Source organism: Sander vitreus, chromosome 11 (assembly GCF_031162955.1).
Source record: "Sander vitreus isolate 19-12246 chromosome 11, sanVit1, whole genome shotgun sequence".
Lineage (NCBI taxonomy): Eukaryota > Metazoa > Chordata > Actinopteri > Perciformes > Percidae > Sander > Sander vitreus.
The window spans coordinates 17,790,252-17,804,410 of NC_135865.1; the positions used below are offsets into that span (position 1 = coordinate 17,790,252).

General features: G+C 40.6%; 1 protein-coding gene across 1 annotated transcript in view; it reads left to right on the forward strand.

Annotated features, from left to right (window-relative positions):
* The first annotated feature begins 6,925 nt into the window (after positions 1 to 6,925).
* Positions 6,926 to 14,159, forward strand: part of igsf3 (immunoglobulin superfamily, member 3) — a 75,665-nt gene continuing 68,431 nt past the window's right edge. The window contains exon 1 of the mRNA XM_078262031.1: positions 6,926 to 7,911. Coding sequence (XP_078118157.1) covers positions 7,872 to 7,911 — 40 coding nt within the window. The 5' untranslated portion in view covers positions 6,926 to 7,871. The remainder of the gene's footprint in view (positions 7,912 to 14,159) is intronic.

The window sequence follows — 14,159 nt, forward strand, 5'->3', positions numbered from 1 at the left end:
CTCATGTCCCATTATCAGTGCACAGATTGCCTTGATCTAAATATGATGATCAGAATTATGGAATATGAGCTTCGTAAATTGCGTTACTTGATCATCTATACTCAATTTCATTTTCTATGGTAGCGCTCAGGTAAAACAAGCATAAAAAAGGTAGATAGATAGATAGATAGATAGATAGATAGATTGTAAAATGTAGATTTTACTACATTGCCATAATCTCTTACGGGACCTTATCTGAGTCACTTGCTGTCCACCAAATGTATTGTGTGACTTATTGTGTGTCATTGCCACCAATACCTCAATGTGACCTTTAACAGGATTTAATACTTGTGTCCGTTACACTGTGGCGTTGTCCCATCTCAGATTTCACTGCTAGTGATGATGTCACATAGTTTTCTCAGAACTGTTGCAGAGACACAAACAAAAAGTTCATGGCTTTGCAATTTTGGTATTTTTTCAGATTTTCAGAGGTTTAGGAGCTTGCCCAAGGATGAGAGGACAAAAGTATTTGCAGATTAGGGTAACATTGCTCCTTGCTGGCAACCATAGGGTTACATATTATGTTGTGGTGTTTGAATACAACTTAAGTCAATTCCCTAACTTGTGTTGTATGGAATAGTTTTAGTTTTTGGGAAACACGATTATTTGCTTTCTTACTGAGAATAGAGTGAAAAGATTGACACCCCAGTCTTGTCAGTACGCTAATGTATGTAGCTGCTGCCAGCAGGTAGTTAGCGTAGCATGAAGATTGGAAGCAGGGGAAAACATCCAGCTCAGCAAAGTTTACAAATTAACACATTTTATCATGGCTTGCATCCCAGTGTATGTTGGGATAGGCTCCATCCCCCTGGCGACAATAATAGACAAGTGGAGAAAAGAAAAACTGACCTGCTAGCACACTGGATGTAATGTCCATTTCACTCATTATGAGACAGTTTTCTATGAAATAATTGCTACTGAATGTCCCTGCTGTCAAATGAAACCCATCCTTTATTACTGTATGCCACTTTCAGACACAAACACCATGTCTGACATGGGTTTGACCCATTTACTAATTACTAAACTACTCTTGGGTTAATGACATCAGTCTAATTGCCACTGGTGTTTACTGTAATATACATCACTGCTAAATTACAGAAGCATACCAGACCTAAATCTGCAAAACAGAGCAGTAGATGTTTAGTTCAATAACACTGGTTGTTCAACAACAACAGAAAGCATAAATTAAGTTTTCTAATATGACAGGATTTTTATTTACATAGCCTATATCTATGTCTTATTTATGTAGATTTTCTTGTGAATTCTTCAATATGTAACTATAACAACAACTCATAATAATGTTAAAGAGAGCAGCATAAATATCAGTTTAGAGGAATTAAAGTTGACACCAAAATTGACCCTTGAGGTTGAAGTAATCCAATAATAAAAGCATATATTAGTCCTATAATTATTGTTAAATACCTTTCATACAACGTCAAGCAGTGTCAGACCTGTGTTCAATATTTTTCAGCAGCAGGGTTGTAAACCCAGGTCGGATATTAAATGTTGTGTGGTTGTGTTGTGTTGGTCTGAGGGGGAGTAACAGACATGTCCCTGCATAAACCTGAGATCTTCTTTTTTAAATCTCTTTAACTGCCATGATTAAACTCACAACTACCCTATAATTGCTCTAGACTTTACTGTCACTCTAGTCTATATCGCTGACATTCCACTTCCGGGATTACTCCAATGCCACAGGAAATTCCGCCGGATACACATATTTTCGCCGATGTACGTTTCCTTTCGTTTTCTTTGAATGGAATTTTAAACTCCGGTGGATTTATGAGGACTATGGTTGACTGCTCCTCAGATCTCTGCATGATAAATTGAGACCGCTAACTAGACTATCTGTCCAATCTGAGTTTTCTCTCGCACAACTATCTTACTGCGGCTCCGTGCGGAGCTTAGCGCCGCTCATGACGATTGTGATTGGTTTAAAGAAATGGCAATAAACCAGAGCACGTTTTGCAGTAAGATAAACCTGTACTCTACAACCAACTACGGTTATGTTATATTCCTCAGTTTATAAGTTAAATTAATTAAATTATGTAGTGAAACAATGTAAAAGTAAAGGATATAGGTGAACACAAGTTAACATCAGCACTCAGCATGGTACATACTATCATGTATCTATTACTGTAATTAATAGAATTTCAGTAATAGAGTGCCCCTCTGTTGTTACCAGCTTGGATAATGCTGTGATGCAGTAATCTGGCGGTGTATTACAACTCTGCCTTCAAAAGCCTTTTCTGCCCACATTCTTCCTCTTCCAGCCATGAGTCATGTCAGTTTTACATGGGTGTGTGGTGAGAATTAGAGTTACCTTGTTCTGCATACACAAAGCAAAAGCTCCAGTAAGTGTGACCATGAAAAGTAAATGATGTTTTTCAGCCTGGAGTTGATAGATAGCATCTGCTTTGTTGTTGTTGCCCAACAGCAAAAAAGGACAAGCCTGTACCTGCGAGGGATGATAATGAAATGTGTGCCTGTTGTGTAATGGGGTTTGTGTTTTGGGGCGTAAAGTCGAACAATCTTCACAGTGTGTCTAAGCTCACCTTGATGCCCTCGTCGTCATGAGCAATTCGCTAAGTATAAATAGTGTATGTGTGTATGTATGTGTGCTTGCGTGCATGCGTTTGTGTGTGTGTGTGCTTGTGTGATGTGTGTACGCGAATGTGTCTTACTCTGTCTAGTGTATTACAAATAAATGATGTATGACAATCAGCTGTGTTTGCACGTTGGGCAACACCCACATAATCAAGATGAGAAAGAAAGACAGAGAGAAGACGGGAAATAATATTAATAAAAAATAAATTAATAACACAAATGTATGAACCTTACTAAAAGTATTTTTAATGAAGATCCCAGATAATTAGTTCTGCCTCATGCATTGAATGAACAAGTACACACAGCTGTCCTTCTTCATGACACAGGAGGATTGTACACCGCTGCCAAAAAAACAAGTCATAATTGTATCTTGCTCAGTTATTCAGTGTGGCCTGGTAGCTCTGCTGCCTACACTGTCTGTATATTAACACCTGGAGTAACACAGTGTAATAATACCTATAGTAAGCCCACCTAGGCTGGGTGATCTATTTTTGCTCAAATGTTCAAGTGCTTGTTCATTTCATTAAAAACCTTTAATTGTCACATTCAGCTATAGAGTAATCCTTTGCAATTAAATAAATATAGGATATTTCTTGCAACCATCTGTCAGCTTATGATTGCAAAAATTACATGTGGTGCTCGGTCCTTGTCTCAGCGTCAGCTCTGCTGTAATTTGAAAACAAAGGAGATTTCATTTTAATGTTGTTACATCCACCTACAAAGGTAGAAGCAAAAGAGTGGACGCTTTCACTCAAGTGTAGTAATTGCTGAAAAACCTTTGTTATTTAACACAGCATAGGTTTGGTGTGCGGACTGTAAGTTTGGATTTGGATTGGGGTTTTTTAAACAGCTTGTGACACTTGATTTATAACATAAAGGCACAATTACATCTCTGACTGCACTAGCCTCAGCTGTATATAATCAAAGGTTATCTGACAATGCAGTGTGTAATCTTCTGAGCCAATGTGAAGTGTGGCGTGAGAAATTAGAGTGTATTACTGTGGAGTGACTCAGCTCACATTAAATCCTAGATAGAAGAGTGGCACTCTTGAATCTGGTTGGTCCCAGCTGGAGTGTTGCCTTCTGCCTGCTGTCTGTCAGTCTGCTGACTGTCAAAACCCACAGTATATGCAATATGTCAGGTTGGTACCTGCAACTTTACACTAGATACGCTCATGGCCCTCTAACAGAGGCATAATAGCCTGCCGCATGTGTGTAGATTAGGAGAAATGTTAGGATTGTTAATATGTCTATACTTTTTGATGGATTGTGAAGTAGTTTTGCAGTTGTTCTCCCCATAAGCAATGCCCAATCTCTTTTACCTTATAACCCAACTTTTACTGTTTAATTCAGATGAACCACATATTGCACATATGACTTTTGTTTGACAATAACATGTTTTACTTTATCTGTTTTCTGTTTATCTTTACCCATCTGGATTATTTCTCCATTCCTTTCTGCCTTGCTCTTTCACTCATCTTTAGGGAAGCCTCTTAGAATAAGTATGACCAGAAGGAATTTTAAAAGTTTGCTTTTTGACTCCATCAGAACAAAGAGCTCTTGTTTACTTATTTATAATGATTTCTTATTTGTTTCAGAGATCATTTGTGTAACAGTCGGGCTCATTGTATCCTCTGTGAGTTTACAGTTGGGCTTCATCAACAAAGTGGGTTCCCATCTGATTCCATGTTTGTGTGGTTTCACATGTACGTGTCACATGTCATCTGGAGTGACACTGGCATCTGTATGTGCACGTTTGTATTAATGTTTGCATCTGAATGTGTATTTGCTTTTGATTGTGTGTGAATTGGCTCTACACATTGTGTAAAACTTGAGAAAAATGCACAGACAGACATCCAACAGTAATAATGACAATGTGTGTATGATAAAATCAGAGAACAAATCTCTCTCCATTCAATTCAATTCAAATGGGCTTTATTGGCATGAAAGTTTCAATAACAATGTTGCCAAAGCATGTCTGTGTGTGTGTGTGTGTGTGTGTGTGTGTGTGTGTGTGTGTGTGTGTGTGTGTGTGTGTGTGTGTGTGTGTGTGTGTGTGTGTTTGTGGCCTGTGAATGAATATTTTATTTTGAAAGGTCTTTCAGCTCTTTGAAATCTGAGTCAACTTGTTAAAATAAATGTTCCTTGTTTCGTTGAATGTGTTAAATTGTAGGAAAATGTGAATCTGTGTCTCAAACTCACATGTCAAACAGTGATCAAATATTCTGTTTTCTTTTGGTTGCCATGATTTTTTGTCTTTACTCTGGTTAGTGTTTGGAGAGCAATGTTGCTGTGAGACTGGTCAGTGTGTCTGAGAGGGGGCAGTTAGCCTCAGTACCATCTCTCTCTCTCTCTCTCTCTCTCTCTCTCTCTCTCTCTCTCTCTCTCTCTCTCTCTCTCTCTCTCTCTCTCTCTCTCTCTCTCTCTCTCTCTCTCTCTCCATGTTGAGCCTCTCTCTGCTATCCTATGTATCCTTGCTGACACCAGCACATCAAATGCTGTAAGGGTATTATATATTATTATTATAAATATTAAGATTAAAAAAGAAACAGTGCTGAAAAATTACGAAAGATACTGGTTAAAAGAAGAAGATGGCTGTAGCTATCAACACATTATTTAGGTGATAGACCCTGTTATGAAGTGCACACAATGCAGACTCCTCTGTTTCCATGGAGACCTTTGTGATCCCCAGCACTCACTATACTTGCAAACATTCCTTTAAGCATTTTTTCTCTCAGCACACATACTTGTAGATAGTTGCCAAAACTGGCACGAGGGGTCAAAGGTGATCTCATCTTCAGTGCTAACATGATGCTCAGCTCAAACAATGCTACCACCGCTTTTTAACTGCCTGCCTGTGCAAACTGTGCCATCACTCGTCCATGCAATAAGGAGTCTGTGGAGAACTGAGCTAAATTTAGGTGCAGCAATATGTAGACCAGGTGTAATGCACATGGCCTACCTAGCCAGCTCTGTATTAATTCAGCTGCAGTGGACCTGGATAGACCTTTTGGAGAAGCTGAACCAACAGCCCACATGCTTCATACCAGTGTCTAATCCCATTCTGGCTTACTTTTTGTTTGCAGCAATGTCTGCTAAAGCCTTTGTTTTTTATCTATATAAACATGCTAAAAGCCTCTGTCTTTTCTGTTCATACTATGACACAGTTTACGACAGAAGGAGGAAGAAAGAGTCTCTTTTTTTTCATCAACTGTTATTTAGATGTGAGGTTTCGGTTTATTAACATGTTGTATTCTGTAAACATCTTTCATAGTACCTCAGAGCTCAGACCAATTTCACCGGTTGTTCAGGAAGTTTTATCTGAGCTGAAATCCATGAGCACAGCAAAAGTAAAAAAAATATCTTTACTGCTTCCAAATGTTTTTTATTTTTGTTGGGTTTTACTTAATTTAGAGCTTTTTAGATTTTATATTTCTCTATCTCTCTCTATATATATCCTTTCCAGAAAGCAATGCTCTTTCACAACTTCCCACCAAAGCAGTATTATCTCATTGTGCTATTTTCTGTTTCCCTGCAAACTCCCATTCACCCTGTCTATTTTGAGATCCTACTAATATTACAGCACAAAGTTGTGCCAATCAATAGACCTCAGCTTATGTCAAAGTAATGCTTGGTTTAGCTACTTATGATCTTAATCAAAGAGCGATGTAATTTGCAACTTGTATTCTCTGAAGGGTGAATAGTAATGTGTTGGGGGGTTGTTCTGATATAGTCCCCAAGCAGAGTGACACCTCATTATGCTGATTGCCAGTTGTGTGTATGGCAGTGTGGTAGGGGAAAATAAGAGGGTTTGAGCGATAGGCCTATGCCATTTCTGTCTATGAGACACAGACTGCTGGCTGAATTATGCATGAGAAGGTGACTTTTGTGATCAGCACAAGACAAGTAAACACCATAAATGAAAAATCGAGTATTGGAAAATGGATTTGTTTATTTTTCCTTTGAAAACCCCGATCACTGTGCACTTCAATATGCAGTATAATATGATTTGTCCCATAATGATTCATGTAAGCCTTAAAAAGTGGTCGAACTTTACCCTTCAAAATAAAAAGCTGAGAAAATTGGTAGCTTTGTAGGCTTAATTATCCTCCACTTCGCTTAACCTATTCAAACATCAACGTCCTGGCCTAGAATTTAAATTCAGAAATGCAAATGTGGCCTCTCCCACAGTGGACAGTGTCCCACCCTGTCAGGGCGTGGTCTTCGATAGGGGGGTGGGGGCAGACAGCACGCTGTTAAGTTTTCAAACTGCACAGGCAAACAAAAGTGATTTGCCAAGCAGGAAGCCGGGAAATAACCTTGGAAGAAGAAACGCGGTGGAGTGATTGTGTCTGGGACCAGATCACAGCATTTGTCAGACAGATTATAATTAAGCAGTAGTGTTTGAACTCATGAGTTAATCGTCTTGTTTTATACGCTTGTCTTTGCGCATTTTAGTGCTATGAATTAGGATACACTGGCTCAGGTATATTGGTGGTACAATTGAGATCCCAGTGTTTGGAGTTAAAGTCATTGATTGATCTGATTTATTGTGTCAGAGCACAAAGCCTTGTCTGCTTCATCTAGAGCGCCCGCCCATTGGGCTTTCTGCGGAGCGATAGTGGGAGATTGATTATAGTCTTCGGGATTTGCCGTGGAACCAGAGCCTGCTTGGACTGCGATTTGCTCTCCCATCAGTGAAAGAGAGGAGAATCCTAGCAAGGACCTATTTCAGGACTCCACACCGACAGCACTCTCAGATCCCCTGTACACATTTAGCCTGCTGTCTGTAATCAGGTTTTTATAATACGCGCAAGTCACGCTGGACTTTCGTCTTTTACCGAGGAGGCTGCGAGTGTGAATCGGCTCCGCAGTCTCGGTTGCGTAGTAAAGGGGGAGTGGGTTGGGTCGCCTAGGCGCCTGGCATACACATACGTCGTCAGCGATAAAAAAAGCAAGATAGGTGAGGGTGAAAGCGAGGGGAAGCAACACCCGAGGCTTTTTTAATCAGGAGGACACCGAAGAGGTGAGTCGGACACTGACAAACCGCCGGACTCACCGGCTGTGGATCTGACTCTCAAGACGGGCACCGACCGCTTTTGTCGCCCGGGATTCGTACTTCTTTCTCATTCATGACCAGCGGTTAACCACACTGTCAAGCCCGACCAGACACCCCCTCCTCCTCTGAAGGGAATATTACAAGTGAATCTGCGGGGCAACACACAATGGCAACCGATGCGCTCCTTCTAGCCTGTGCGCTGCTTGGTAAGTAATCTAAAGAAGCTTTCAGCTTTCATCTGTGCCGTGAATTTTCCCTCTCTGTTAAGATTAAGGAGGCACACCTGTATGACACATGTAGCCCACATTTTAGTCATGATGATTCAGGTAGAAGTAGGCTACATCGATAATCACTGCAATAATGACAGATGTGTGTGTGTGTGTGTGTGTGTGTGTGGTGAACTAGGTTAATGTGATATTTGGACTTCCAGTCACAGATTAACCCTATACAGTCTGACCTCCTGTGTTCATGAGCTCATCATATGGGCATCCTGCTATTGTCTTTAGTTAACCCCCACACACATACATATAGTAGCCTACACACACACACACACACACACACACACACCTGGATCACACATCACCAACACCCGAGGCAATGAAGTCATCCAGGGGTGTGAGGACACAGTATCAGCTTCGTTGTACAGTAAGTCATCTCTCTGGGTAAAGCCACTGTTCAGTTCTTTCTCACACATTTGTAACTTACCTGCAATTCATTGGATTTCACAGACAAATGTGAGTTGGATCATATACAGCCGATGACTCAGTGACACATACAAACACTCATACAGGCATGATTGCTGACACACTCGTACATCCTGCCTGTGAACTGTCCCAAACAAACACCAGATGGCTTTTCTGTTCCTGGATGGGGAGGCCTGTCAGCGCTGCTGGGGGACAGAGGAGGGGGGCGGGAGTGGGAGTGGAAGTCAGCCCGCTGGAGGCCCCCATTTGGCCAAGAGGATTACCAGTCTGTGCCTTGCCTCACGTCTCCTTTCAGCGTACCAGAAGTCACTTTCACTGGGTTTCGGGGCTGCAAATGACTTTTCCAAATGAAAACGTGAGATGCATTGTTCCCTGTACAGCAGAGAAGACTGCACACAGTCACAATACAGATCTAATCTACAGTGTAGGCTGGATAACGGAGGGTTTTCATATTACATAATATCATATGGTTATTAAACGGTAAGCAGTTTAAGGTGGTAAAGAACATTTCAGGTGTTATGAAAGAGAGGTTTTACGTGATGTCTCAGTGTTGGCACAAACCACAAGAGGACTCAGGATACTTTCTAAAATGCTGTTATGTTCCCAGCATTATTGGAGATATTAGGCTGGCAGTTCTCCTACATGTGATATGCTGCAAATAAATCCTCCCAGAGCTAAATAATTTGTTGATTGACAGAAAATAAATTGGCAACAATTTGGATAATCTTTCTTTTTTTGTTATTTTGGAAGCAAACATGACAAAAATGTCTGGTTCTAGCTTCTGAAATCAAGTCTTTTGTGATAGTCGGTGTACTATCTTTGGGGCCAGACTGTTAGTCAGACAAAACAATACATTTGAAGACGTCACATTGGGATCGGGGACCTTGTGGGTGTAACACACACAGCTTTTCAGCGAAATAGAATTTTTTGCCTTCAGACTTTTGGTGTGTTAAGATAATCTTAACATACACAGGTTGAAGGCAAAAGGCTGATCTGGTCTCACTAAAGGATACAACTATGCTCCAGTAATGCAACATTGGTGCTAGTGTATAAATATGTATGCGTGGCAATATATTGCCATATCAATTGTTCATCCCTTTCATAGTGTGCATGTACAAGCATCTTTTAAATGAGTTGTGCTTGTGTCTGTCTTTTGTGTGTGATCAGATGTCTGATTGTGCCTTGTGTCAGCTGGCACATGTGTTTGCACTTGCATTTTGTTTGGAAAGAAGAATAAAATAAAGTTGGATGACAGCCGTGCCAAACGGAGGCTGTATCAGTCATTGTTAAACCCAGTGGTGCCACTTATATCAGGTTTATATCTGCTGCTGAGTTTTCAAACAGGTGTGAGAGGGTTGTGCGCAGTGCATGTGCTTATTTGTGGCATCAGGGTATATGATATAAAGCATATAAAAAGAGTTGCCTGAAGGAACAAATGTTTAGCTTTACAAACAGGATGTCTTCCTTTCACCCCGCAGAAAGTGAGAAAGATGTCATGCTTTTTGTGTGGTGTAACAGTGTGCTTATTTTGGGGTGTTCTTCTGTTTGTGCAAGAGTGTGTTTGAAATGGGGAGCCAACCTAAAGTACCCAAGCAGCCCAGTTTATATAACTAAATTAAAATGTAATATGTGTGAGGCTGGCTGGTGTGTAATGCCTGAGTAGTTTCCATTTACTGGGCTGACAGGAGAGCAGCCTCCAGTTGCCCAGGTTTAGATGAGCTGCCACTGGTCCTGTTTTATAAGCTGGTCTCAGAGCAGCTTCACAGAAGAAAATCTTAAAGCTTATGTCTGACAGGATGCACATTCTGCCACCTGCAGCTATTCACGCATTTGTCATGGTGTGTGTGTGTGTGTGTGTGTGTGTGTGTGTGTATATATATATATATATATATATATATATTAGGGCTGTCAATCGATTAAAAAATGAATGTAATCTAATTAATTACATACTCTGTGATTAATTAATCAAAATGAATCGCATACATAATTAACGGTGCCTGAACCGATAAGTAACCAAAAGTAAAAAAAGAAAAGGGGGAAAAAAAGGTACTAAACAACAGTTGGTGACATCAAAGAAAGGCTTGTTTATTGCTAAGGCCATATGGTCAAAATGAAATGATTTAATAATAATGTATAACAATAACTTATTTCAGTAGTAAATTGCTGTTGAACCATCAGATGGGAAAAGGACATTTACAATAACTTCAAATGCACCACGAGGCTGTAGTTTACCAGTTTCATTGAACTGTGTTGTTTCTCCGACGGCAGCTGCAGATTGTGTGTGTGTGTGTGTGTGTGTGTGTGTGTGTATATATATATATTATGTGTGTGTAGGTAGGTGCTGATTTCAACCTATTCACAATATCTGAACTTGTTATGAATGCATTTGCATAATCCTTTTGTCAGATGGTTGGCAGTAAGGATAGGAAAAATGTGATAAATAATTCATTCAGGTTGGCTAAAAGTTGGGTGTGGCCTCTAATTCTAAAGGAACATAACATAACCAGTATACTTGCACAGAATCACGCTGACAGCTGCATCTTCATATCATAATTCAGTTTATTATTTTCTAAATCCCACTATAGCATTTACATTTTTTTTTTTACTTTATTTTATGTCTGCATTAATGTTTTTTGTTATTTATTAATATTATTGTGAGGAAAGTCTGTTCAGATTTTTAAAATCAACATTTAGCTTAACTGCTTAACTGCATGTAAACTGGAATTCTAAAAATACGCAGCAGGCTAGATGTTTACTGTGATGATCAATATACAACTCAAGACTCCATACAGACAACCTGATGTGACCGTGACTTCCTCCACAGTAACAAAAATAAATTCACCATTTAGTAGTATAAGTAGGCCTATACATGCTTTTTAAGGAAATAAAACAGTGGTATGATCATTTTAACATCTGGTTTCTCCCTCATCTCTCTCCAGTTCTTTTGTCTCCCTGTGTGCAGTAGATGTTTTATTGTTTCTTTTCAGCCTTCCTCATCTTTTTGTGAGAGTTTTGATGCTATTTTTAATCAGAAGTCAGAAGAGACGCTAAAACAATAGCCTATTATCCTGGCTTATCACAGTGCAATCGATTTGAAAAGAGAAAAGATTTAAGTAGTTAAAGTAACACCATCAAACTTTGAGTATAAAGCTGGCCCTCAATAATTGGACCAATCAAACAACATTTGCATAACTATTGCCTTTTTTTTCTCCAAAACTTTTGTGCCGTGCAAGAAGGGCAGCACTTAAGTATAGATTTGATTGTCCATGTGGTGCTGAAGATTGTCACAAAATGCTTAAAGTGGTTAGAGATTGAAGAATCTCATTTTCTGTTCAGACATACTCATTAAAATGTGTGCATGTGTTAATGTGAAGGAAATCTATAATTAACAGTGAAAGAAATCTGGGACATGAAAAACTGTTTTGAAGTTCACTTTTTACCTTCTAGTTTTTTGATATTATGATGCAAGTTTAAGGAAAAGTTGGGAAGCTTCATTGTTTACAAAGGTAATGGATTTTAACTACTTAGGGGCTGAAAATGAAAACAAAATAGATACAGTACATGTGTCATTATTTCCATGGACTTTTTATGGTCATGGGAATGTTGACGTCAACTCACAGGCATTTCAAACTTTGTCAAGATTGAAAGTTTGCTTTGCCAAACCCTGATGCCCACCCCAGCCTCTCCTCTGTCCCAAATAAAAATGACAGCTGGAGGCTCCCACCCCAAAATGACAGGGATTTTAGCTTGTGTGTGTGGTCAAGCCAATCATGCATCTTCTTCTTCTTGAGTCAGCTGCTGCCACACTGGGAAAGCTTTCCATGTGTTTGTAAGCCTCAGCTGACATGACAGAGAGTGTAGTCTAGACAGTGAGGCCAAATGCAATAACTCACTGTCTAGCTGTTTGTATAGCTGATGTAGCTATGTATATGCTATGGAAAACTTTGCCGTGTGTGCATGTGATTGTCCCAAGTTTTGTCACCCATTATTTTTGCCTGTTGTTGCCACCAGAAACAGAGGACCTACTTCTCTCTGTTAGGGGAAATGCAGGCTTGTGCTGCTGTCTGATTGCAGTGCTGTTTGCTCCTCTTGTTATTTTCGATACCGGCTACATTCTTAGTTGCACTCACGCTTGTTGGCATCATAAGCACTAGACACACGTCTTTGTGTATACCCCTGACAAGATGCTTTTTGTGCTATTGTTTTTTTCATATCATAACGTTGTTGACTCAACTGACAGAAAACAAACAATAGAAAAGCAAAAACAAGACTGTCAGCTTGGCTATCATCCAGCAATTGCGTGTTAGGTTTCAGTAAATATTCATTAAAGGGATGGGTAACGAAAACACAGGCCATTCGTAGGTCCGTGTCAGGAATCAGATGTCCAATTATAGTCATGGATCTATAGAGCTGGAAGAGGGTGTGCAATTGTGCTTGTGGACTTTGTTGCATCAGGTGCACCCAAAGGCAAGTCAAATACTGGTTACTAGTGTGTCTACGGGGTAAGTAATTGCCTTGTCATACAGACTTCACATTCTGCTACAGAAACTCACACCCAACTACCACTGCAGTTTTACTACAACCCTATTGCCCTCTGTTATCAGGTTTCCTCCTTTCTCTGGTGTGAACGGAAGAAAGCATCTTTTCCTCCTATGGCGCTTTCTGAAGAGATCAAGACAAATTTGAGATTGAAATGACTTTACTGCTAGCAGAGCAATAAAACAAAAAGTGAAGTTAGTGGTGAATAATCACAGCTTGTCTTTTCACGCAGTGTCTTGTTTTTTTAATGATGATCCACCCCCGTGACCCAGATCTGAGCTGTAGTCTCTCTCCAATTCACATGGGTAGATGAGTGACTGTGTAAAGTGAAGCACAGTTCTTGAGGGAGACTTCCTTCCTGCCATAGTGAATCAGAAAAGTGGCTGGAGCTGGAGCCATAGCAGAGGCAGCGTCTGCTTTGTGTCAGATGGTGACTCTGCAGTAGCATCTCTGGTTTTACTGTCAGGACTGTCCCACATCACAACTCCCTGCCTGGATCGCATGGCTGTGCCTGCACACCTCGTCACTCACGCCTGAGATTGTTTCTAATCTGTTTTGTGATAACAACCCAACAACCACCCTTAAGCCATTCAGTTTGTAAACCGGTTTAAGTGTTCTTTTGGGCTGATTTGCATGTATCTCTGCCTCTCCTCACTCAGACAGTACTCCAGCTGCGTGCTCCTCCTCCAGTGAATAGCCTGTGACCTCCCTCCCCCACTCTTTTCTAAACAATACTATGCCCAGCCCACCTCCTCTTCAAAGAGCACTAATTAAAAAAACTGCCCTCAAGGGTGATCCAAACCAGATATTTTCATCGTACTTACGGTGTCAGAGGAAGAATCTGCGTTTAACAGCCACATCTACCTTGGACTGTCGATGATGAGCACCTTCCTTCAAAAAGACCAACCCAACCCCCTTTCCCTTGGGATTTGGTCTGCTCCCCCCACTCTGCTGTTCTGTATTGGGAGTGATGATGACTGGCCGGCGAGAAAATTCCACTTTACTCCTACACACACACACACACACACACACAGCACTCTGAGCTGCTGTCTTGCGGTGCAGCAACACTCCCCTGCACCATGCTTGATCCTCCACCAGAGCAGATTCCACACTGGTAGGATAAACACCAGGCGGCGTAACTATGGCGACCGCTCCCCACCTGCACACTGCTGATCCATATACAGTGGCACGCGCTCAGCTCTGTGTGCACG